Source organism: Hyla sarda, chromosome 1 (assembly GCF_029499605.1).
Source record: "Hyla sarda isolate aHylSar1 chromosome 1, aHylSar1.hap1, whole genome shotgun sequence".
Taxonomy (NCBI): Eukaryota; Metazoa; Chordata; class Amphibia; order Anura; family Hylidae; genus Hyla; species Hyla sarda.
In genome coordinates, this window is record NC_079189.1 from 458,641,358 (window position 1) to 458,666,221 (window position 24,864).

Here is a 24,864-nt window from a genome sequence, read left to right on the forward strand (position 1 = left end):
TTTTAAAACACAATTTCCTGGCCGCATTTTCGTACAAAAAAAATATATGTCTGTGTGAACATAGCCTTAAAGTAAAATTTAAACCTCTAACACCATTTCTTTTTCCATGTAAAAATCTGTGCTTGTTACTTTTTCAAAATTTTCTTACAGCAGTCAGATCTCTGTTTTTGTCATGCAGAGCTCCAAATCCCCCACATAACCATTTTATTATTTCCTCTAGCCTATATCCAGCCATAGTCTGTGCTTATAAGCTTACTGCATACTGCGAATAAAGTACAGAGACTAACAATAATATAGTACACAATAAGCTCCTAAGCTCTTGTGGTGGTTGTAGGTTACCAGAATTGTGTTATCAATGCAGCTCTCAGTGCAGATAAATGAAGCTCTCACCTTAAAGGGGTACTCCGGTGAAAACCTTTTTTTTTTTTTTAAATCAACTTGTGGCAGAAAGTTAAACATATTTGTAAATTACTTCTATTAAAAATTCTTAATCCTTCCAGTACTTATTAGCTGCTGAATGCTACAGAGGAAATTCCTCTCTTTTTGGAACACTGATGACATCACGAGCACAGTGCTCTCTGCTGACATCTCTGTCCATTTTAGCAACCATGCATAGCAGATGCATAGCAGATGTATGCTAAGGGCAGCATGGTGGCTCAGAGGTTAGCACTGCTGCCTTGCAGTGCTGGGGACTTGGGTTCAAATCCCACTAAGGACAACAGTAGATAAAGCGTTATTATTATTATTATAATAACGTCAGCAGAGAGAACTGTGCTCGTGATGTCATCAGAGAGCATTCCAAAAAGAAAATAATTTCCTCTGTAGTATTCAGCAGCTAATAAGTACAGGAAGGATTAAGATTTTTTAATAGAAGTAATTTACAAATATGTTTAACTTTCTGCCACCAGTTGATTTAAAAGAAAAAAGGTTTTCACCGGAGTACCCCTTTAATAAAAATGTATAAAAAAATTAGTCAACACAGAATGTTGAACTAAAACAATGATCGTACAATATGATTCGCCTACCAATGTTCTAGTTCTTTCATTTCTTACATTACATGTCACATTTCATAAGGGAAGTACATCTTCTTGACTACCTAGTACATAATAAATCAACTTACTGTATACCTGCCCAGCTTCAGTGTTAAAGTCACTAATATAATCCTCTTTAAATAAATGAAATTAAAAGGGGTATTCCAGATTACAAAATGGTTTTCAAAATAAACTGATAACAAAAAGTAATTCATGAATCTGTATAACATTCTATTTAAAAATCTTAAGCCTTCCAGTACTTATCAGCAAATTTATGCTTTTCAGGAAGTTGAGTAGTTGTTCCAGTCAGACACTGTGCTCCCTGCTGCCTTCTCTGTCCACAACTTCCTTTGGAGCATACAGCAGCTGATAAGTACTGGAAGGCTTAAGATTTCATATAGAAGTTATTTACAAATCTGGGTAACATTTCATCACCGGTTGATTTAGATCTTTTTCTCCAGAGTAACCATATCTGTAGTTGTTGGCTTAAACACACTTCTCCATCTACATATTAACTAGGCATTATTACATAATGAAGCACAACACACTGGTTCTTTAACTAGAGGAAATCACTATCAGAGATTTCACTTCATTCCTTCTTGAAATCGTCCTTCTTTATCTTTTCCTAACTTATAAAACCTCTTAAAACTTTTCAAATTTTCAAATGTTTTGGTAGCTGTTAAGCTACCCATTGCACAGATCCCTCTGTATAAGAGCTGACCCCCCGACCTGCTTCTCTTGTACTCATTCTTATCCCCAAAAAGCTAACAGAACTTTGAGCAGTTTTCTGTTGAGGGATTTGTTCCTTAGCTTCATCCTGGGCACACCACGGGCACACCACGGGTGGTTAGACACCACACACCACAATATTTTGAAGCCAAAGGGAGTTTAGAATCCATCTAAAACTTGACAATAACTCTCACAGTTAACCCTTACAACAAATCTTATTACAGTCATATGCTCTATATTACATACAACAGAAAAGGGAAAAAAAAAAAGAAAAAACACAAAAATAATTTTTGCTATGAATGATAATGTCAATCCAGTTCCAGCATCTTCAGTTTCAGAAAAGTTCTAAGAATTTGGGATCTAGACTGTAGATTCTCTCTTCCATGCTTGCATTAAGTTTTGGGCAGTTCGATGAGGTGGTGATGAACGTGGTACTAAGTTACAGATCATCTGTGTATATGATACAAGGGCTTGTTTCCTCAAACAGTTCCAGATGCACACTGGATGCAAACCATTTTTTTGGTCCCCCACAGTTGTAGTTGAGTGTTGTTCTGTAAATGTTCTTGGCATGTTTTGGGTAGATGATGGTTGTGCTTTGAAACCTCAGAGGCTTGTTGCGTGGCTCAAAAACTAGCTTAGATTTGTAATTCCTCCACGTGCAGTTAGGGGTGGAGATAATAGTTTCGCTGAAAGATGTGACAGTCGGAATTGGAGCATAAAAGACATGGTCTCGAAAATGCTTCTCTGAATCATATTTGATTTCTGAATTACACCTGGAAATAGAAGTTTAAACAAGGTAAAAAAAACATGCACAGGTACAAAGACTGGCATGGTTAAAGTGTACTTTAGCAAAACCTTTTATATCATGTAGAAAATAATATTAAATGTATATTTGTAAAAACAGTTAAAAAATTTGTATATTTTTGTCCCTGCAGCTATTGCCTACAAGTCTCTGTGAGGAAACCAAATACAGGAAGTGTGGGTAGACAAGCAGGGTTCTGTGCACTGAGGACATGCAGGGTTCTGTGCACTGAGGACAAGCAGGGTTCTGTGCACTGAAGACAAGCAGGGCTCTGTACACTGAAGACAAGCAGGGCCCTGTACACTGAAGACAAGCAGGGCTCTGTACACTGAAGACAAGCAGGGCCCTGTACACTGAAGACAAGCAGGGCCCTGTACACTGAAGACAAGCAGGGCTCTGTACACTGAAGACAAGCAGGGCCCTGTACACTGAAGACAAGCAGGGTTCTGTACACTGAGGACAAGCAGGGTTCTGTGCATTGAGGACAAGCAGGGTTCTTTGCACTGAAGACAAGCAGGGCTCTGTACACTGAAGACAAGCAGGGCTCTGTACACTGAAGACAAGCAGGGCTCTGTGCACTGAAGGCAAGCAGGGCTCTGTGCACTGAGGCTCTGTGACACACTCTGGGCTCATACATCAGGATGATTGACAAGTCAGGAGCCTGCACAGAGCCCTACTTGTCCTGCCCCCACTTCCTGTATCTGGTCTCCACACAGAGACACAAAGACAATAGCTGCAGGGACAGCCCTTTTTCACCCAAATATACATGTTTTAACCAAAGTATATTACAAATATACATATAATGGTATTATTTAAATTATATAAATGTGTTTGCTAATGACAGGTACACTTTAACATAATTTGTTGACATTGACATCTTTAAAAAGCAAAGTGTATATATGCCACATGTGATTAAAGGGGTACTCCCCTGGAAAACATTTTTTGTGCCAGAAAGTTAAACAGATTTGTAAATTACTTCTATTTAAAAATCTTAACCCTTCCAGTACTTATCAGCTGCTGTATGTTCCAGAGGAGGTTCTTTTCTTTTTGAATTTCCTTTCTGTCTGACTATAGTGCTTTCTGCTGACACCTCTGTCCATTTTAGGAACTGTCTAGAGAAGAATAGGTTTGCTATGGGGATTTGCTCCTGCTCTGGACAGTTCCTAAAATGGACAGAGGTGTCAGCAGAGAGCAGGGTGGTCAGACAGAAAGGAAATTCAAAAAGAAAATATTTCCTCTGGAACATACATAAGCTGATAAGTACTGGAAGGGTTAAGATTTCTAAATAGAAGTAATTTACAAATCTGTTTAACTTTCTGGCCAAATCTCCTTGAGGCACAAATGTGTGTGTTTAAGGTTCCCCAGTTCATAAACAATAATGTGTTACGGTAACTCTTCTTGTTAAGCCAGAATGTGTTAAAAGGAGATTTCGGCTTTTCTGGATTCTGTCACAATATCTTTGGTCAGCCATCTTGACTCCAATATCTATTCTTTTGTATTGACTAAGGGTCCCTAGATTCTTCTCAAGTGAAAATCCAACAGTAAATTATTTAAAGGGGTATTCCAGTATCAGAAAATTGTATTTAAATAAAACTACCACCAGCAATACAGATTATATCTTGACACTCATATAGCGTTATGACAAATTGTACTATATTGTGTTATCACAAGTTGCAATAACATATTGTAAGTAAAAACTAACGGATGCAGACAGAGGTTGCTTCTGTCACCTAGACTTCAATGCTAAATTTATATTGGATGTTATGATGTCTGTTATTTCTGATGGACAAAGAATAACTGCACACCCAGTATTTTTTTCTGTCAAATAAGAGACATTTAGCGCAACTGTTGCTGGCGGAGGTTAAAAATCACCCACTGAAAGGGATCTGAGAACGGAAATGAAAAATGCTAATGTGAACCCAGCCTATAGTGTACATAATAGTCTTTTTTCTGAAAGAAATAAAGGTTTGTAGACCACTCAAAACTGGCAACACATTGCAATTGTACTTTACCTGATTTCCTGGACCGGCTCTGGATTTACTTCTATGCTTTCCCCAAACACAACGGGGTGCATCCTTGGCCTTGCCTCTGGAGGGGAGTTGTTAAGGAGAAGATATGGAATCTACAGAGGAGAGGGAGAATATATTCTGATCAGTTCTTTATCATGTTATAAAAAAAATAAGTATTGTCTGCATGTGTATTAAAATCAGAAATAAATCCTTCAGAAATACTTATTTCTCTGTTAAGTGTATACAACAAAATTCACAAATTCACATCACTGCTGGATATTGTGCAATGCCAGTGTAAAAGAGCACCAGAAGAATGCTTGGTAGCTTTACATCCGATCCTATTAAATGCAAACAGTCCAGAAAAAGTCTAAGTGGCAGTCATCATATTGCAGCAGAAATGTATAGAGAAGAAGTTTCCAATATTTCAGAGTATTGAGACCTTCACACACATGTAACTGTAGTCTGGGGCGACTATCACTAAATTCTGCATTGACCAAATTCTGCACCACATTGCTCAGCTTCTACTAACAGTTCTAACGTGGTAATCTGGTCCCATTGGAACTTGTTTCCTGAGGTTTGTAGTGGGCCGAGCTCTGTTGTAATGAAAAGATCCTGGTACTTGGTTATAGGAACTATATGGCACAATCTTCTCTATGTCTTTGTTCTTCAACAGCGAACACCTATATAAACTGCTAGTTACATGAACAATACACTTTGCCATAACCCCCCTGCTTGATTTCGATTCACCATTTCAATTAAATATGTCTTCTATCTACTTTTGCATTGGTTTAGCTCTTTCTGTAACTCCTGTAGACTTCAATGTAGAGGGTTGTATGCATGCAGAGCCATCTCTCCATTGGGATGTAACAGGGTAAGAGAATATATGTGGTCCTAGTGACTGGCATCATGTCTATTCTGACCAATGTGCTCCCCCCCAAACTTTATTCATCCTCCATATTCCTTTAATTTTTTTATTGCAGACATTTTGCACCCTTAAAGGAGATATAAAATGTACTAAAACGTATCCCCTATTCCCAGGATAGGGGGTACGTTTTAAAATAGATTGCAGAGGGTTGGGGGGGGGGGGGGGTTGGGGGAGGTCCGACCGCTGGGAATGGGGCCTGTCCACCTCCAAATGAAATGACGGCCGACACGCCCCCTCCATATACAGTGAAATCTCCCGATCACCCTTAGTGGACACCTCCCAATAGGGGACACCTCCTAATAGTAGACCGTTTTTAATTCCCCAGCAGAGTCCCATAAGACTTAATGTATTTGCACCCTCCGAATAGGGGACATTCCCAATAGTGGACGCGGACACACCCAATAGGGGACAATAAGGCACAAAAAACTCCCAATAGAGGACAAAACACTCTCAATAGGAAACAATAGGGGACAACCAGGCTTATGTGCTGGCCCTACCTTGTACACAGGGTTGCCGTCAGGGGGTAAAGCCAATACCCCCAGTAAGGGGCCCAGACTCCCACTGCAGCAGCCCCAGCACAGAAGCAGAAGACCTCAAGGGTCAAATGCTACTGTACATCCGCCGGCCACATCATCCACTCCCTTCCTCCCTGATCCCCCCATTCTACTTTATTCCCAGTGTCAAATCACCCCCCCCCTTTTACCCCCTGTTCCACATAATTTCCTCTTGATTCCACCTGTGCCATTTCATTCCCCCTTTATCCCCCCTGTGCCACTACACTGCACTTCACTCTACTACACTGATGAATTCACACAGAGGGTAATAATGGGGGAATGAAATGGCACGGGGGGGGGGGTCAAGGGGAAATGATGTGGCACAGGGCGTAAGGGGGGATAATAAGGCACAAGGCATAAGGTGGCACAGGGTATAAAGGGTGGATGAAATGATGGGGCAACAAGGGGAGATTAAACATCACTGGGAGATTGTACTGTAATATTGTTTTTTATCATGTTTTATAGGTAATTGCACTCTGGAGTACAGCATTTGGTCATTTAGAATGATTTTTTAGCCTTTTTTCCCCAATAGGGGACATCTCTCAATAACGGACACTGTGAGTGCCCATTATTGGGAGATTCTAACCATTCATCTGTCTTCAGCTCTCCCATAGAGATATATGGAGGGAGTGTGTTGGCTGCCACTTTGTGCGAGGGTTGACATGCTCTGTGCCCAGGCCTCATACAGGGGATCGCGAGGGGCCACAGTGCTTGGATTCCCCGCAATCTAAAACTCATACCCTATTTGCATAAGTTTCTCTACATGATACTTGTTTAACTTGGCTTTCTAAGATTACAAATTTGATATCCCATCCTTAGTATCAGATTGGTGGGGATTCAGCTCCAAGCACCTCAGCCAATCAGCTGACTGAAGGGGTGACAGGTATTGCAGTCAATCAAAAAAAAAAAAAAAAGACAAAGCAGAAATGCACAAAACAAGTGCATACAAGTAAATGAAATAAAAAACCCTTTAATGGGCTACAATAAAATGATATAACACTTAAAAGCAAACAGTATTCATGTAATATTCATGGTTTGTGTCCCATGCTCATATATATTTCTTAGTTTGAAGTGTTTTTTATATTTTATTATAGCCAATATCTAATAAAACTACCGTATTTATTGAACCAGGTGTAGACTTTTTTTTTACATTTTTGCTTTGTCTTTTCTTTGGTTTTGACTGTAGTTTAGGCTTTAAGTGCACAGGTAGCACCCTGATTTCTCTCACTGGGGGTGCCTGACTATTTCTGCATATGATTCATATGAGATATTGCAGTCTAGCCCCCACTTTAATGAGACTGAGCTTTGGAGAGCTGCAGGACCAGGCAAAAGCCATTATGAAAAGTACTGGGCTTTGTGTTGTAAACATTGAAAGGAAGTCCTGATCGGCAAGGGTACCAAAAGGAATTAAAGGCCTGACATTAAAGGCCTATTCTAAGAGAAAACCATCAATTAAGGAGTATTGGAAACCCCTGGGTGGGATTATACAGTCAGGGGGTGTGAATGTTGTACATTGAGGAGCATGTATGCCTAAAACATACCCCCTGACTGTATAATCCCGCCTATCACTTGATCATGTCTATCTTTAAGATTAAGTCCACACCATCTGACTGATTCCCTGAATTGACAGAAAAACTATAAACCCTCATATTTTAGGAACAGAAAAGGTGTATCACATTTTTTGGATTGCCACAGGTTCTCTTTAAAGGGGTACTCCGGTGAAAACCTTTTTTTATTTTAAATCAACTGGTGGCAGAAAGATAAACATATTTGTAAATTACTTCAATTAAAAAATCTTAATCCTTCCAGTACTTATTAGCTGCTGAATGCTACAGAGGAAATTCCTTTCTTTTTGGAACACTGATGACATCATGAGCACAGTGCTCTCTGCTGACATCTCCGTCCATTTTAGCAACCATGCATAGCAGATGTATGCTAAGGGCAGCATGGTGGCTCAGTGGTTAGCACTGCTGCCTTGCAGTGCTGGGGACTTGGGTTCAAATCCCACTAAGGACAACAATAAATAAAGCGTTATTATAATAACATCAGCAGAGAGAACTGTGCTCGTGATGTCATCAGAGAGCATGCCAAAAAGAAAAGAATTTCCTCTGTAGTATTCAGCAGCTAATAAGTATAGGAAGGATTAAGATTTTTTAATAGAAGTAATTTACAAATATGTTTAACTTTCTGCCACCAGTTGATTTAAAAGAAAAAAAGGTTTTCACTGGAGTACCCCTTTAATGAATCTAGCACTATGATCACAGCCAGTGCAAGTGACGTACGACACAACCATTCACATCTACTGTAGTAATGCTGGTTCTTCTAGAGATAAAACAGAACATTTTCAGTGAACTAATACTTCCCAGATACATGGCAAGCAGTAGCAGCTTTGTTTAATGACAGACGCTATTCCAAATAACTATAAGCATAAATTCTAGACAAATGTCTTATTTTAAGGCGACAGCTTGAGTTATAGCTTACTTTCCTGCAGCTAAAATTATAAACGTGCACTCACACGGCCAATCCTTGGTGGCTGACTGTTAGAAGATTACTTATTACCTGTATGTTTAACTACTTACTGGTCAGTTATGTGATTTAAAAGGGTAGTTCACATATTCTTAGATTAAATGATGACAGATGTCCTGCTGCTGGGACATTTGTGATAAGTTGTAATATGTCACAGAATCTGACAGAGAATCCACCACAGGAAAAATAAGGCATTCCATTAAATAATTAGTTTACTGACAAAGCAGAGAAGCACTATGTTCTGTCTCATACCAAGTAATGAGCAGATCCACTCCATAAACTACATAATATCACACACTGGAAAACTGCCACTGACAAACTAAGAAGTGGATCCAGCAGGAAAAATAAAGAGTCCTTCCTTAATTTTTTCCCTTTCCTTTTAAAGGGGTAATCCGGCGCTAAGACATCTTATCCCCTATCCAAAGGGGATATTGCACGCAGCACCCCGTTATAATCTGTCCCTGGAGCATGTTCGCTCCGGGTCTGATAACTGACGATCACGGGGGCCGTAGCATTGTGACGTCACACGGGGCGGGGCCGTGACGTCACAATGCTCAGGCCCCCGTGATCGCCAGTAATCAGACCCGGAGCAAACACGCTCCGGGGACTGATTATAACGGGGTGCTGCGTGCAAGATCACGGGGGTCCCCAGCGGCGGGACCCCCGCGATCAGGCATCTTATCCCCTATCCTTTGGATAGAGGATAAGATGTCTTAGCGCCAGAGTACCCCTTTAAATCTATTTCTGGATTTGGCTCAAACTAATTCATGATAAACGGACACAAAACTGCAAAATCTTTTCCAAAAAAAAAACCACTGAGGGAGATTTATGAAAACCTGTCCAGAGGAAAAGTTGCCGAGTTGCCCATAGAAACCAATCAGAATGCATCTTTCATTTTTGAAAAGGCCACAGAAGAATGCAAGAAGTGATCAAGAATGCAAGAATCTAGCTGCCATTCCAAAGCCTCATGTTCCCTGGTTATCACTACCGGTTCCTGTGATGAGTTGTCTCTGCAGGTTCCATTCACTGAGCCAATCAATGGCTACAGCAATATCCCAACTTGGCCTGCCATTGGTCAAGTGGACAACTGCTGGTATAACGTGATAAAGGACAAAAGAAGCAGTGGTGATGAGAAGGGACTAGAAGGCACTGCAACGGCAGCTGCCAGGAATTGGGGTAGGTGAGTAGGACATATTGTTTATTTTTAGGTCATATGTAAAAAAAAGTTATGTCCCTAGACATCCCCATTAGAGCAAGGGTAAATTTTTCTGAGTTCCCACACGGTGCTTCTATTACAATATTGCATTATAGCATGTATTTAGCAAACAATGAAAACTAAAAGTAAGGCTACAAAGCCCACCAGCCCATACTATAAGACAGAACATAGTGCTTCTCTGCTTTGTCAGCAAATAATTTCCTGAATGGAAAGTTTACATTTGTATTGGTGTATGGTGATGCTATAAGATCTATTCTAATTAAAAAAAAGCCCTAAGCTTCTTGTTCTTTGCAGATGGAAAAAAGCCTGAAGCCCGGGCACTTCCCTCATGTGCGGTTTGGAAATTAGAACCAGGCTAACATGTTTTAGCATTTCCCAGTTCTAGACCCTAGTCATATAAATGGCCTCCAGCCTATCTTGCAAAACATCCATACAAATGAATGCAGTGTTTCATGTTGACTTGGCTTCTGAAGTAGGAAATGCCATTGGCACTTTTATTCATATTCAGAGGCTTTCTGCAAAAACATGTCCCATACAGCTCAGAGTGCTAATGCCTGGAGAACCAATATGTGTGAATAAGTATCTGAAATGAAGGGAAACATGAAGTTTGTAAAAAAAAACAAAAAAAAAAAAAACTGGACTATAGACTGATATATAATTATAATACCTATTTATGTAGTTCCACAGCACTTTTCAATTTTGGGGGTACAAATAGAAACAACTAAATATTAAAACAGCAAGCCTGAGGGCCCTGTTCACGAGAGATTACCGACTAGGCCTGAGGAAGAGAAGTGAAGACTTCTCAAAATGCGTTGTCCACAATTTTTTAGCAATAAATTAAATTTTTATTTTATCCAGTGTTTGTGATTGCTCAAGATCACCACTTGGTCCAGCGTTACATGATAACCCGTTTTCTGCAGGTTTTTTGTGAAATTTCTCCAGTTTCAAATCCGATCATCTGAAGATCACTGGTCGGGACAGACTCAGCTGCTGAGGTTATAGCAGAAGGGCTTTAAAACTATGTGGTTATAGACGTTGAACTTTCACTTTAACGGTACCAGGTAAGCACTGTACCTGTAATTAAGTCATTAAGGTTATAATTTTGTCCAGCAGTAATATACTAGGGAATGCCCCTATCTGTTCCCTTTTTCTTTCCTCTGAATCTGCTGATCACCCATGTCACATAAGGCTCCATAACTGGATCCGGGATGCTCAGTGGGTATTTACCGCAGACACAACCATTTGTAGTGTTTTCAATGGTCCATAACAACATGAGACATTGAGGCACTGTTTCCACTGCTGGACAAACCAGACTGAGGTATGAGCTGCCAGGGATCAGCCATTACTTTTACCACTGAGCCACCATTTTTGTCTTAGCATCAAAGTTAATATAGTGCATATCGCATGAATGTCATTACAATAGGGTAAGAGAAAAAAAAAAAAACATACATTACAGAAGTGAACGGTTATCTATACTACATACACCATTATAATTTTTCTGTCTTTCTTAGGTATGTAACTCGCCAATACAGTTTTCCATTTTAGCAGAATAATGGTTAATGTAGTATATCTGCACACATTATAGTATTCCTGTATTAAAGCATATACTTTTTTATACATATGCAAGTTGAAGGTATGAAATGTTGTGTACAGCCAAAAGAAACTCTGCATGCAAACCCTAAGTGCACATTTGCATACTGTTCTCAATATAAAATCAGCATGGCTTATGGAACTGCCAGACTTTATAGTGGGCAATGAGACTGTTGGTGACAGCCAAGAAAGAAAAGTCTTGGCACAAAAAATTCACTTTCCAACCAGAATGGAACTGAAGCTCTTGCACAGTGTCACATTTCTCCTGAAATCAGCAATACACCTCAAAAGATTTTACATCTAATTCCTCTTGGCCTTTCTCTTATTACATATGAAGCATAGAAAGGATGGAGAACACACAAAATATACAAATATATAACAGAGCTGAATACGTAATTTAACTCATTCTTCTTTGCACTGCATTATTGGGAGAGTTCAGTAGAGGAGAGCACCAAACATAATAACACTTCTCTTTTATGTCCAAAATTACATAATACAAAAAAAATGAAAAAACTGATGCAAACGATTGATGAAATGAAACACCCCCCTGACGCATTTCCGCCCTACTGGGCCTTAGTCATAGATAGGGTAGGAACATACCTGGGTTTATATAGACCAGCATATACAATACGCCCATACATTACACATGATCTAAACTGCTCAAAAATAAATAAAGGCAACACTTAAACAACGCAATGTAACTCCAAGTCAATGACACTTCTGTGAAATCACACTGTCCACTCAGGAAGCAACACTAATTGACAATCAATTTCACATGCTGTTTTGCAAATGGAACAGACAACAGGGGGAAATTATAGGAAATTAGCAAGACACCCCAAATAAAGGAGTGGTTCTGCAGGTGGTTACCACAGACAACTTCTCAGTTCCTATGCTTCCTGGCTGATGGTCAATTGTGAATGCTGGCGGTGCTTTCATTCTAGTGGTAGCATGAGACGGAGTCTACAACCCACACAAATGGCTCAGGTATTGCAGCTCATCCAGGATGGCACATCAATGCGAGCTGTGGCAAGAAGGTTTGCTGTGTCCGTCAGCGTAGTGTCCAGAGCATGGAGGAGCTACCAGGAGACAGGCCAGTACATCAGGAGACATGGAGGAGGCTAAAGAAGGGCAAACAAGCCAGAGCAGGACTGCTACCTCCACCTTTCTGCAAGGAGGAGCAGGAGGAGCACTGCCAGAGCCCTGCAAAATGACCTGCATCAGGCCACAAATATGCATGTGTCTACTCAAACATTCAGAAACGGACTACGTGAGGATGGTATGAGGGCCCGACATCCACAGGTAGGGGTTGTGCTTACAGCCAAACACCGTGCAGGACATTTGGCATTTGCCAGAGAACACCAAGATTGGCAAATTCGCCACTGGCGAACTGCAGGTTCACACTGAGCACGTGACAGATATGACAGTCTAGAGATGCCGTGGAGAATGTTCTGCTGCCTGCAACATCCTCCAGCATGACCAGTTTGGTGGTGGGTCAGTAATGGTGTGTGGTGGCATTTCTTTGGGGGGATGCACAGCCCTCCATGTGCTTGCCAGAGGTAGCCTGACTGCCATTAGGTACCGAGATAAGATCCACAGACTACTTGTGAGACCATTTGCTGGTGTGGTTGGTCCTGGGTTCCTCCTAATGCAAGACAATGCTAGACCTCATGTGGCTGGAGTGTGTCAGAAGTTCCTGCAAGAGGAAGGCATTGATGCTATGGACTGGCCCGACCGTTTCCCAGACCAGAATCTGATTGAGCACAACTGGGACATTATCTCGCTCCATCCACCAACGCCACGTTGCACCACAGACTGTCCAGGAGTTGGCAGATGCTTTAATGCAGGTCTGGGAGGACATCCCTTAGGAGACCATCCGCCACCTCATCAGGAGCATGCCCAGGCATTGTAGGTAGGTAATATGGGCATGTGGAGGCCACACACACTTATGAGCCTCATTTTGACTTGTTTTAAGGACATTACATCAAAGTTGGATCAGCCTGTAGTGTGGTTTTCCACTTTGATTTTGAGTGTGACTCCATATCCAACCTCCATGGGTTGATAAATTAGATTTCCATAGATAATTTTTGTGTGATTTTGTTGTCAGCACATTCAACTATGTAAAGATGAAAGTATTTCATACAATTAGTTCATTCCTTCAGATCTAGGATGTGTTATCTTGGTGTTCACTTTATTTTTTTTTTAAGCAGTGTATAATAAAAAAAAGACAGAAGGAAAAAGAATATAAAACTATCAATAGTTCATTATTAAATCTAATTTATAGTTCCTCCAGATTCCCCTGGCTGTCGTGTAAGGTGCAATACACCAACTCAGGTCATAAGTGTAATTTTATTGCTTAATTATGTTTTTAGATTTATTTGTATATGACATAATGGATTGTTTGTATTGTACTTTTAGCACTGAAAACTCTTAAATATTTATTGTACCCTGTCATTGTCAATTTTACAGGGGTTTCATAAATATATTGTGCAGAATAAATACTATAATTGTTAAAGTATTTTTCCAAGAAAAATAAATGTGCTCAAAAATCAGCAGGAAAAACATTTTATTTTATTTCTTGTGTGATTCATATTCAAGTGTAGGTAAAGTACAGATTGACACAATCATAAAAACAGAAAAAAAAAAAAAAGCTAAAGTAATATAAAATGATCCCCATTCAAAAGTCTGCATACCCTTAGTTGTATTGCCCCTTTAGCATCAATGACAGTGCTCAGTCATTTGTAATAATAGTCTATGAGGCCCTGAATTTTTGCAGGTGCTATAGCTACCCTTTTGTCTTGGCAAAATGCCTTACCGGTCATGCAAAGCCTTTGGTCGTCTTGCATGAACTGCATTTTTTAAGATCTTCTAGGGTAGATTGGTGATAACAACATCAGGAAACTGATCCAGAACCCCTATCCAAACAAAGTGCTTATGGTTGTGTACCACAGTGGTTCTCAACCTTTTTCACGACTGTGCCCCCAAAAGGGTGAAAGTATGTCTGCGGGTACCCCTTGCACGGAACTTATGCACAAGGGTTACCCGCGGACAAAATAAGTAATAAAATTACTTATTTTCATAATGGTGTGCTTACCTTTATACTAATGCAATACTTAATTCCTTTGTGCCCTTATTCCCCTCTCCCTCTGATCCCCTTTTGCAATTATTACCCCTCCATCTTATTCCCTGTGTGCTATTATTATCCAATATGGCAAAAGGGGATCAGAGGGAGGGGGGGAATAATGGCACAAGGGGATTAAGATGAAGGGGGGGGGGGGGGAGGGATAATGGCAAAATGGGATCAGAGGGAGGGGTGAATAATAGCACAGGGGGATTAAGATTGAGGAGGGGGGGATAATCATTACCCCCCCCCCCCCTCAGCTTAATCCCCCTGTGCCATTATTTCCGGCCTCCTTCTGATCCCCTTTTGCCATTAGCCATTCCCCCTCAATCTTAATGCCCTTGTGCCATTATTTCTCTCCCCCCCACCCCCCCCGGGCTAATATATACATAAGATACATACAATAACATCCCTCCCTAAGATACATACAATAACATCCCTCCCTCCCATACACTTAGTTTTTATTTAATTTTTTTACATTACCCGGCCTGTTCGGGTAAACAGTGAATCCTATTCCGGGAGTCCCGATCGGTGGGCTGCACTGATGGGTGACGTCCTGTGCGGCACCTCCTTGCAACGTCAGGGGACTTCACACGTCTGCCTTGCAACCACGCAGCCCCCGTAAAGTAGCTGCGTCTGGAGCTGTGGCCACGGTACTTTCCTACTCTGCGCTGACAAATACTGGCCAATGCATGGCTGGTATTTGTCAGCGCATCAGCATACCCTCCGCACAACTGGTGGTTCCCCAGGACTGGTGCATGGCAAAATGTGGTGCCAATATTTAAAAAGGGGTCAAAAGGTGACCCCGGGAATTATAGGCCTGTTAGTTTAACCTCCATTGTATGTAAATTGTTTGAGGGTTTTCTAAGAGATGCTATTTTGGAGTATCTTGCTAAAAATAAATGTATGACCCCATATCAGCATTGGTTTATGAGGGATCGGTCATGTCAGACTAACCTGATCAGCTTGAGGAGGTGAGCTCCAGGCTGGACCAGGGGGAATCGCTGGATGTCGTATATCTTGATTTTTCCCAAGCATTTGATATGGTGCCACATAAAAGGTTGGTGAATAAAATGAAAAGGATTGGGCTGAGGGAAAATGTGTGTAAGTGGGAAAGTAACTGGCTCAGTGATAGGAAACAGAGGCTGGTTATTAATGGCACTTATTCTGATTGGGTGACTGTTACTAGTGGGGTACCACAGGGGTCAGTCTTGGGTCCTATTCTACTAATATATTCATTAATGACCTTGTAGAGGCGTTGAACAGTAAAGTAGCAATTTTAACAGATGATACTAAACTCTGTAAAGTGGTAAACACTATAGAGGACAGTGCACTATTACAAATGGATCTGGATAGGTTGGAGGTTTGGGCTGGGAAGTGGCAGATGAGGTTCAACACTGATAAATGTAAGGTTATGCACATGGGAAAGAAAAATCCAGGCTGGGATTATGTATTAAATGGGACAACACTTGGGATGACTGACATGGAAAAGGACTTTTTTTTAAATCAACTGGTGCCAGAAAGTTAAACAGATTTGTAAATGACTTCTATTAAAAAACTTTACCCTTCCAGTACTTTTTAGCAGCTATATGCTACAGAGGAAATTATTTTCTTTTTGAATTTCTTTTTTGTCTTGTCCACAGTGCTCTCTGCTGACACCTCTGTTCGTGTCAGGAACTGTCCAGAGCAGCATAGGTTTGCAATGGGGATCTTCTCCTGCTCTGGAGAGTTCCTGATACGGGCATCAAGTGTCAGCAGTGAGCACTGTGAACAAGACAAAAAAGAAAAGCATTTCCTCTGTAGCATACAGCTGTTAAGGGTACTGGAAGGGTAAAGATTTTTTAATAGAAGTAATTTACAAATCTGTTTAACTTTCTGGCACCAGTTGATAAAAAAAAAAAAGTTTTCCACCGGAGTATCCCTTTAACAGTAAATTTAGCTGTAATGACCAGTGTCGGGCAGCTGCTTCCAATGCAAATAAAATCATGGGGTGCATCAATAGAGGCATAGGTGCCCACGACAAGGAAATTATTCTACCACTGTACAAATCACTAGTCAGACCACACATGGAATACTGTGTACAGTACTGGGCACCAGTGTACAAGTAAGGTATAGTGGAGCTGGAGAGGGTTCAAAGACGGGCAACCAGGGTAATACGGAGAATGGGAGGACTACAGTACCCAGAAAGATTATCAGAATTAGTGTTGTTTCTTTTAGAAAAAAGAAGGCTTAGGGCAGACCTAATAACTATGTATAAATATATCAGGGGACAGTACAGAGATCTCTCCCATGATCTGTTTATACCCAGGACTGTATCTATAACAAGGGGGCATCCTCTACATCTTGAGGAAAGAAGGTTTCTACACCAGCACAGACAGGGATTCTGTACTGTAAGAGCAGTGAGACTAACGAACTCTCTCCCGGAGGAGATGGTCATGGTGAACTCGGTAAAACGGGTTTGGATTCATTTTTGGAGAGTAATAACATAGCTGGTTATGTATACTATCCCGATAGGGAAGCAGCACGTCACAAAAAAAGCCAAAAAATAATACTGGTGCATGCAGAGTCCAGACCAGGGTCAGGGGCCCATATGTAATGCAAAAAAATCAAATATCCGCAGCACACAGATTCCCAAAAATCCAAAATTTATTCCAAAAAGTGAGTGTCAATAGCAACGTTTCGGCTAGCTCACCTAGCCATTCCCAAGCTCCTGAGAATGGCTAGGTGAGCTAACGTTGCTATTGACACTCACTTTTTGGAATAAATTTTGGATTTTTGGGAATCTGTGTGCTGCACATATTAGATTTTTCTGGTTATGTATACTAGATTTATAGGGACAGAACATTGATCCAGGGATTTACTCTGTCATATTGGAGTCGGGAAAGAAATTTTTATCTCTAAGATGAGGGTTTTTTGCCTTCCTCTGGATTCACTCAGTAGGGACTCATTAGGGTTATAGGCAGGGGTCAAGTCCTGCAGGAACATGTGGGAACTGAGTTCCTGCACTTTTTCCACAGCAGGAACACCATTCCCATTATTAGGAGTCCTGCAGGACCAGCCCTTGAGTGGAAATCAGGTGTAGAGTTCCCTCACTTTTTTTTTCCAGGACTTGACCACTGGTTATAGGTTAAACTTGATGGACTCTGTACTCTTAAATCACTTATAGTAACATAAGGTTGAAAAAAGACCAGACTGACATTTTCATGGCTTTGTATTTCTTTCCATAGCCTTTTCTATATGTATAAAGTTCCACTGTCAGGTTACGTAGGTCATTTGACAGTTCTTTTCTGCTCCCCATGGCTCAGTATCTAGCCTGCTAAGTGCATCCGCGTGAGAGCTAACAAACTCAATGACTATTTAAAAAGAAACACTAACTGTAATTCAAAAAGCCACAGCTGTGGGAAACTAACATTTAATTTCCATTTTAACCTGTATGTGTCCGTAACAAGGCCAAACATTCAAGTCTATGTTAACTTTTGATCAGGACCATTTAGGCCATTTTAAGAACTATGTGATAGCAAATGGCTTCATAAGATCACTATGCTTAAATAAAAGACAGTTTATTGTTTCCATGATCAGCCATATTTTCTAAAATCTCACATTTTCTGGCAGGGTATGTAAACTTTTCAGTACCACTTTCCATGAGTTTCCTTAAAGTTTTTCTCTTTTGTTGAAATCTGCCACTTTATAAGCAGGATTTATCCAATAACAGAACAAGGAAGCATGGTTTTCTTCCACGACTGAAAGTAAACTATATACCACGGTTTACAGAATCTTGTCCCAAAGGCACAGGAAATTTGGAACATTGGACTACTCTCACCAGGTGAATCAAAAAGCCTGAAATCTATTCCCATGTACCACATTAATTAACATATAACACATTGTGTGCACCACTACATTAGAGGGAAGGGTTAAGTGAACAGCTTTGGTTAGACTGAGAGGGCTGTTCCAATAGAAACAATTATTGTATTTTGATACCAATAAAACATATCATTTGACTGGAACAAGATGTCAATAGTGCCACTAAGAGCTGTGCTGCTTGTCTTATTTATCTTGGAATATTATATGTGTTTCAGCCCTGAACAACCTATTTATGCAAACATGGCTAAGTGAGCAATGTTTGAACAATGACGTTAGTGTTGGATTAGAAAATAATGCCTCCAATATCAAACTAATATATTTTTCATGTACTAAATGTGTACTGTATGTGGATAGCCTCTTGTATAAAACTGTTTATTGCAGTCAAACATAGACAAAAGGTTTTGTATAAACTGACCTCCATTAAATGTGACTTATTATTTTTATATGATTTTTCCTAGAATCGTTTCAGGGAAAAAATGATAAAACTTTAAAGTTTTCACATTGAACAATAGATATTAGGGAAGAGTGAGCAGTGAATTCAAATGTTTAACCCCCATTTAGTGACATAAAGCAGGTCATGCTGCTACAACCAAGATAAGCAGCTGTTACAGTGAACACTACAAACAGATCACCTGGAACTGACACAGATTGTTGGGAGGATTATCTTAAAGGGGTATTCCAGGATTATAATTTTTTTATTTGATTATGCTACAGGGGCTGTAAAGTTAGTGTAGTTCAGTGTTTCCCAAACGCTGTCCTCAAGTACCCCCAACAGGTCATGTTTTCTGGATTCCTTAGCCTTTCACAGGTGATATAACTGTGGTGATGCCTGATTCACTGACCATAATTACATCACCTGTGAAAGGAAATCCAGAAAACATGACCTGCTGGGGGTGCTTGAGGACCGTGTTTGGGAAACACTAATGTAGTTCATAATATAGTGCCTGTACCAGTGCATGACGGGCGTCTCACAATTCTTCTGTGAATACCACCCCAATATTTATTTTTGACAGCATACCAAATAACTCATGTCTCGGGATTTCCCAGGTTGCAGTGGTGATCAGAGGGAGTCTGTCCTGCTTCAATTTTATAACAGCTGTAGGCCCCCTGGTTAGAAAACACTGTTTCAATAGGCAGGATGGCTGATGTGTGGGAGGGAGGAAGGTGATCTCAAACTTTCAAGCATGGACCTGTGGGCTGTGTAGTTTAGAGAACAAAATCCAACAGGAAATACCCAGTTCTGGCAGGTAAGTACTAAAATCACCTTATGGTGGATACCCCCTTTAAGATGGCTAGTGAGCTTACTGTCCATCTCCAGTTACTGACTCTGTTGAGTACTGAAAAACATTTGCAAAGCTAAAGTGAATACAGAAAACAAAAGAGTTAAAGGGAACCAATCATCAGATTTTACCCTATATAATGCTTGGCAAAGCGTTATATAGGGTAAAATAGTTGTCCTCACCATCCCAGGGGGATGGTGAAGATATGAAGTTATAAACTAGTCACCGCCGCCGCCGTAAGTAGTCACCTGGGCGGGGAGCTCTTCTCACCTACTCCTGTTCTTCGGCCGGGAGCGACGCCCCCTCCGCTTGATTGATGGGCCGCGTCATTGTTCCGCTCACTGAACAGACGGAGCAGAGCGATGACGCGGCCCATCAATCAAGCGGAGGGGGCGTCGCTGCCGGCCGAAGAACGGGAGTAGGTGAGAAGAGCTCCCCGCCCAGGTGACTACTTACGGCGGCGGCGACTAGTTTATAACTTTATATCTTCACCATCCCTGGGGGCAGGAGCTTCCCCCGGGAATGGTGAAAATAAAGATTTTACCCTATATAACGCTTTACCAAGCATTACATAGGGTAAAATCTGATGATTGGTTCCCAAAGAATTAATTATTTTCTTGCTAAACATCTGCTGGGAATGTCTGTGGGTGCCCAGTGCCAACTGGTACACAGATCAATAGCCTTTCATACAATTATGATAAAAGTTGCCATACACGTTAGACTGAAGTTGATAAACAAGTATGATTTCTACCATAAGGCTGGAATTCCAGAGGATTTTTTTGCGAAAATGGTGTAAAAAACGCCAATTTTCCCGGACTGCGTTTTTTCAGTGAAAAAACGCAGCGTCCAGATGTTAGCTGCAAGTCAATAGTAAACTGCAAAATGTCAGATCCACCTGGCATTTTTCAGTTTGGCGTTTTTTTTTTTTTTATCCTTTTGGCATTTTTCAGCAATTTTGGGCTCAGAGGCTGGTTTTCCAAAATGCACGACAAAACCCAGTTTGGCGTTTTTTGCACAGAAATCGATGAGTTTTCCTCCCATAGAAGTCTATGGGAGAGCAAAAACGTCAAGAAAAACGCCATGTTGGTTTTAACCTTGGCGTTTTTGCCAGCAGTTTTTATTCTTTTTTGGACTTTAGGGATCCAAAAAAGTGATGGAGATACCTTTTTTAATAAAATTTCGTAGGGTATCATAAAAAAAAATTTATAATAAAAAAAATACAGTAGTGATGGAAAAAATAGTATTTAACGAAATGTATCTTTTTTAGAACAACATTTTTATTAATTTTTAAACAGGGATCAATTTATGTTGGCGGGCAGGGCAATAAAAATGTAGCTGACAATAATAAAAATGTAGTGTGTGTGTGTTTTTAACTATTAGTTTTTTTTTACATTTTTTAGGTAGTACTACTGCTCCCAGCATGGAACACACTGTTCCATGATGAGAGTAGTAGTACCTGTATTAATTGACAGGTCGCCCCTTTGTGATCCTCCTGTATAGTGTATAGATGCGGTTCTATGGTCCCTGCACATAAGTATATATATATATACACCTATTCATATTTCCTGCAGAGCTGTGATTGGCCAGATGGTTCCAGCCAATCACAGCTCTCTGCAGGAAATATGAATCTATACATTATACAGGAGGATCACAGTGGGTGTCAAGAGGGACACTCGCTGTGATCTGTCTATTAATGCAGGTAATACAGCTCCCAGCATGGAGCAGAATGTGCTCCATGTTGGGAGTAGTAGTATCTGCAGTAAGGTAGAGATCACAGCAGATGTCACTCCTCCTGACACCCCTGCGATCCTCCTGATGTGAATGTCGGGATCAGCTGTACCCAAGGCTACAGAGCCAGGAGAACAGCTGATGCTAAGCAGTAGATATACATTGTATATCTACTGCCCAGCAAGAACTTACAGTGAGCCTGCAATGTATATACAGTATACACATTGCTGGCTCACTTAGCGCACAGCTCAGCAAGGGGTTATGCGCAAGCCCAGCAAGGAAAGAATTAACTTACACTGCTGGACAGTGTAGGTTAACCCTTTGGGTGGTATACAGTATATATCTATAGATAGCTCTATACAGTGTATACAGAAGATGAAGAAATACCCTTCCTCCCTCCAGTCCCGGGAGGGCCCATGTAGCTCCGCCCCTAGTGATGATGTCATTAGGGGCAGAGCTTCAGACGATTGCCAGGCTGGTTAGTCTAAGGCTCTGTTCACATTGTCCATTTGTATAATGTGAACAGACCCTTCTGGCAGTGTCTACCCAGACAGGGAGACTCCAGCTGTTGCTAAACTACAACTCTCAGCATGCCCAGACAGCCAAAGGCTGTCTGGGCATGCTGGGAGTTGTAGTTTTGCACCTATTGGAAGACACTATTTGGGAAGACATTGCATTATGGGCCCTACCCCCAGCGGATAGTGCCAAAAATGTACTAATCACTTTTTTGTGTTTTTTTTTTCTTCTCATTTCAGATCCGTGTATGCAGAGGATTACGGCGGATTCAATGGATTACGGCGGATGAATATTTTTTTTCTTTTAAGAAAATGGTTAATGAGGACTGTGGGGGAATTTTTTTTTTTTTTAAATAAAATAATTTTTCCAATGTGTTGTGTTTTTTTCTTTTTTATTGAATTTTCAGGCTTAGTAATTGAAGCTTTCTTATTAACGGAATCCATTACTAAGCCGGGGCTTAGCGTTCGCCCCAAAAACAGCTAGCGCTAACCCCCAATTATTACCCGGGTACCCACCGCCACAGGGGTGCCGGTAAGAGCCGGTACCAACAGGCCAGGAGCATCAAAAATGGCGCTCCTGGGCCTAGGTGGTAACAGGCTGGCATTATTTAGGCTGGGGAGGGCCAGTAACAATGGTCCTCACCCACCCTGGTAACATCAGGCTGTTGCTGCTTGGTTGGCATTGTGCTAGGAATGAAAATATGGGGAACCCTATGCGTTTTTTTATTTTTTTTTATTTATTATTTATTTATGTATATACTGTATACCGCCCAAAGGGCTATAGGAGCAGGGAGTCCTGTCAATCTGGTGACTGGATTCCCGGCTCCTGTATAGTATACTATATGGCCGGTGGGAGGCAAGTAGTGATGCTGTACATCCCTCTTCATCTTCTTACACTCTGTGGACCGGGTGCTCAGCATCCGACCCACAGAGTGGTACCTGAAGACAGTGAGAAAACTGACATGGGGATAAAACTGGCTATTTCCACACACCAGGAAAAACGCAAGAAAAAATGCCAGAAAAACTGCCAAAATGCAAGGAAAATCCGTGGCAGTTTTCCTGGCATTTTTGCTGGTGGGAAAAAACCTCAGTGGAATTCTAGCCTAATGAACAATCAACTAACCAATGAAAATCCATAATCTTCTGAAATAGAGTCGACATATAGTCATTATACGTTGAGTGTATATTGGTCACTTGGTTAATACACATATCATTCGTAAAAGCAAAACCCCCAGGGGAGAAGACAGGTGTATTTGTCATGATTAGTAAATATTTATAGGTGGTGGAATTTTATCTCATTATACAAATTCATATCTAACAATACATTGCCTATTACTTTCCCAATGTGACTGAAACCCACTCTACGCAATTGTAATGGCAGAATTATTAGCAGAAATGAAAATGCTAGCAGAATACTTAGGTGTATAGGGAGAGGATGTATAGAGTACTAGCAGTAGAAGGAAGAAAGTGCTCATGCAGCACTGGTGAGCAGGAAAGGTTAAAGGACCTTAAAAGGGGTAGAATTTATATATATTTTTAAATCAACTGGTGCCAGAAAGTTAAAATAGATTTGTAAATAACTTCTGTTAAAAATCTTAACCCTTCCAGTACTTACCAGCTGCTGTATACTCCGCAGGAAGTTCTTTTCTTTTAAAATTTATTTTCTGTCTGACCACAGTGCTCTCTGCTGACACCTCTGTCCATGTCATGAACTGTCCAGAGCAGGATCAAATCCCCATAGCAAACCTCTCCTTTAAATAGTGGATAAGAGGTCTGTGGGCGGAGTACCCCTTTAAGTACTAAGGATATGCAGACTTTTAAAGAGGTAGCACTTCATTTTTTTATTTGTTGTATGATTGTGCTATTCTGTTATAACCTACAGTTAAGTATGTATTCGCTAAGAAATAGCAGAAATTTGTTTTTTCTTCTCACTCAAAAATGGTGAATATATTACTAATTCTTCAAGGTAAAAAAAGAAATGCCCAGATTGATTGATAAGGACTTGCCCAGATTGATAGATTGGTTGTGACAAGGACTAGTTTTGGGCAAATTCAATGTATCTGAAAATTAACACAAATGTTTTTTATTCATTAAGTAAATGCCAATAGATAACTTCTTTCATTTTCATACTTTAAAGAAAAATACACTCTTGGGGAGAGTCATCATAACTTGTGCAGAAGAAAAGTTGACCAGTTGCCCATAGCAACCAACAAGATTGCTTTCCTTTTTGGAAAGGCCTCTGAAAAATAAAAGCAGCAATCTGATTGGTTGCTATGGGCAACTGGTCAGTTTTTTCCTCAGCACAAGTTTTGATGTTTTCCCCCCTTGGACCCTTAAAGTAGATATTACAGTCCATATTTACTTAGCATTCTATGCCAGTTTTGATGCAAACTGCCAATAATTTAAGCCTAAAATGTGAAGAGAGATGTGAAGAGTGGGCGTAAAAGTATCAAGTAGAAATCAAGAAAACGTTTGGCACAAACAGATGGTCCCAAATGTGCCAAGTAAACTAAGAAATTTGGCACTTCAGCTACATAAATGTAGGCCTTTTTTTATCTTGTTCAGTTGATAAGAGTTATAACACAAAACATGTCTATAAGCACTACAATGAAATATACGTGGCTCAGACACTGACATCTCGGCATATCAGGTTGCACATTTTAAAAGGGACGCTATAAACAAGACTTGGCTCCGTGAGGTCTGGCACAGAGGCACCTGTCATATTTAAACTATATCCTATAAAGAAAAAGATTGACACAGAAAGATGATCCTTCATAAGTGGAATTCTGAGCTTCCACCCTTCCTCCAGACTATACACAGGGCTAATAGCCATGGATTAAAGCCGCATGCATAAATTATCATTTGCTTTCCTCTGTCACTTAAGCTTCTGTTAATCACCAGGTTGTAATGCCATTCATGAGGTTTTATCTCTGAGACGTAGAAGCAGCCAGTAGATGGAGACAGAACCCATCTGGCAAAA

The 24,864-nt window shown here is 40.6% G+C and overlaps 1 protein-coding gene across 4 annotated transcripts in view; it reads right to left on the minus strand.

Moving 5' to 3' along the window:
* Window positions 1-869: 869 nt before the first annotated feature.
* The window catches only part of RFLNA (refilin A), a 104,976-nt gene continuing 80,981 nt past the window's right edge, over window positions 870-24,864 (minus strand). For all 4 annotated transcript variants that reach the window (XM_056534174.1, XM_056534183.1, XM_056534193.1 and 1 more), the window contains 2 exons: window positions 4,575-4,684; window positions 870-2,533 (listed from right to left, as the gene is read on the minus strand). In XM_056534174.1, coding sequence (XP_056390149.1) covers window positions 2,200-2,533; window positions 4,575-4,684 — 444 coding nt within the window. In that variant the 3' untranslated portion in view covers window positions 870-2,199. The remainder of the gene's footprint in view (window positions 2,534-4,574; window positions 4,685-24,864) is intronic.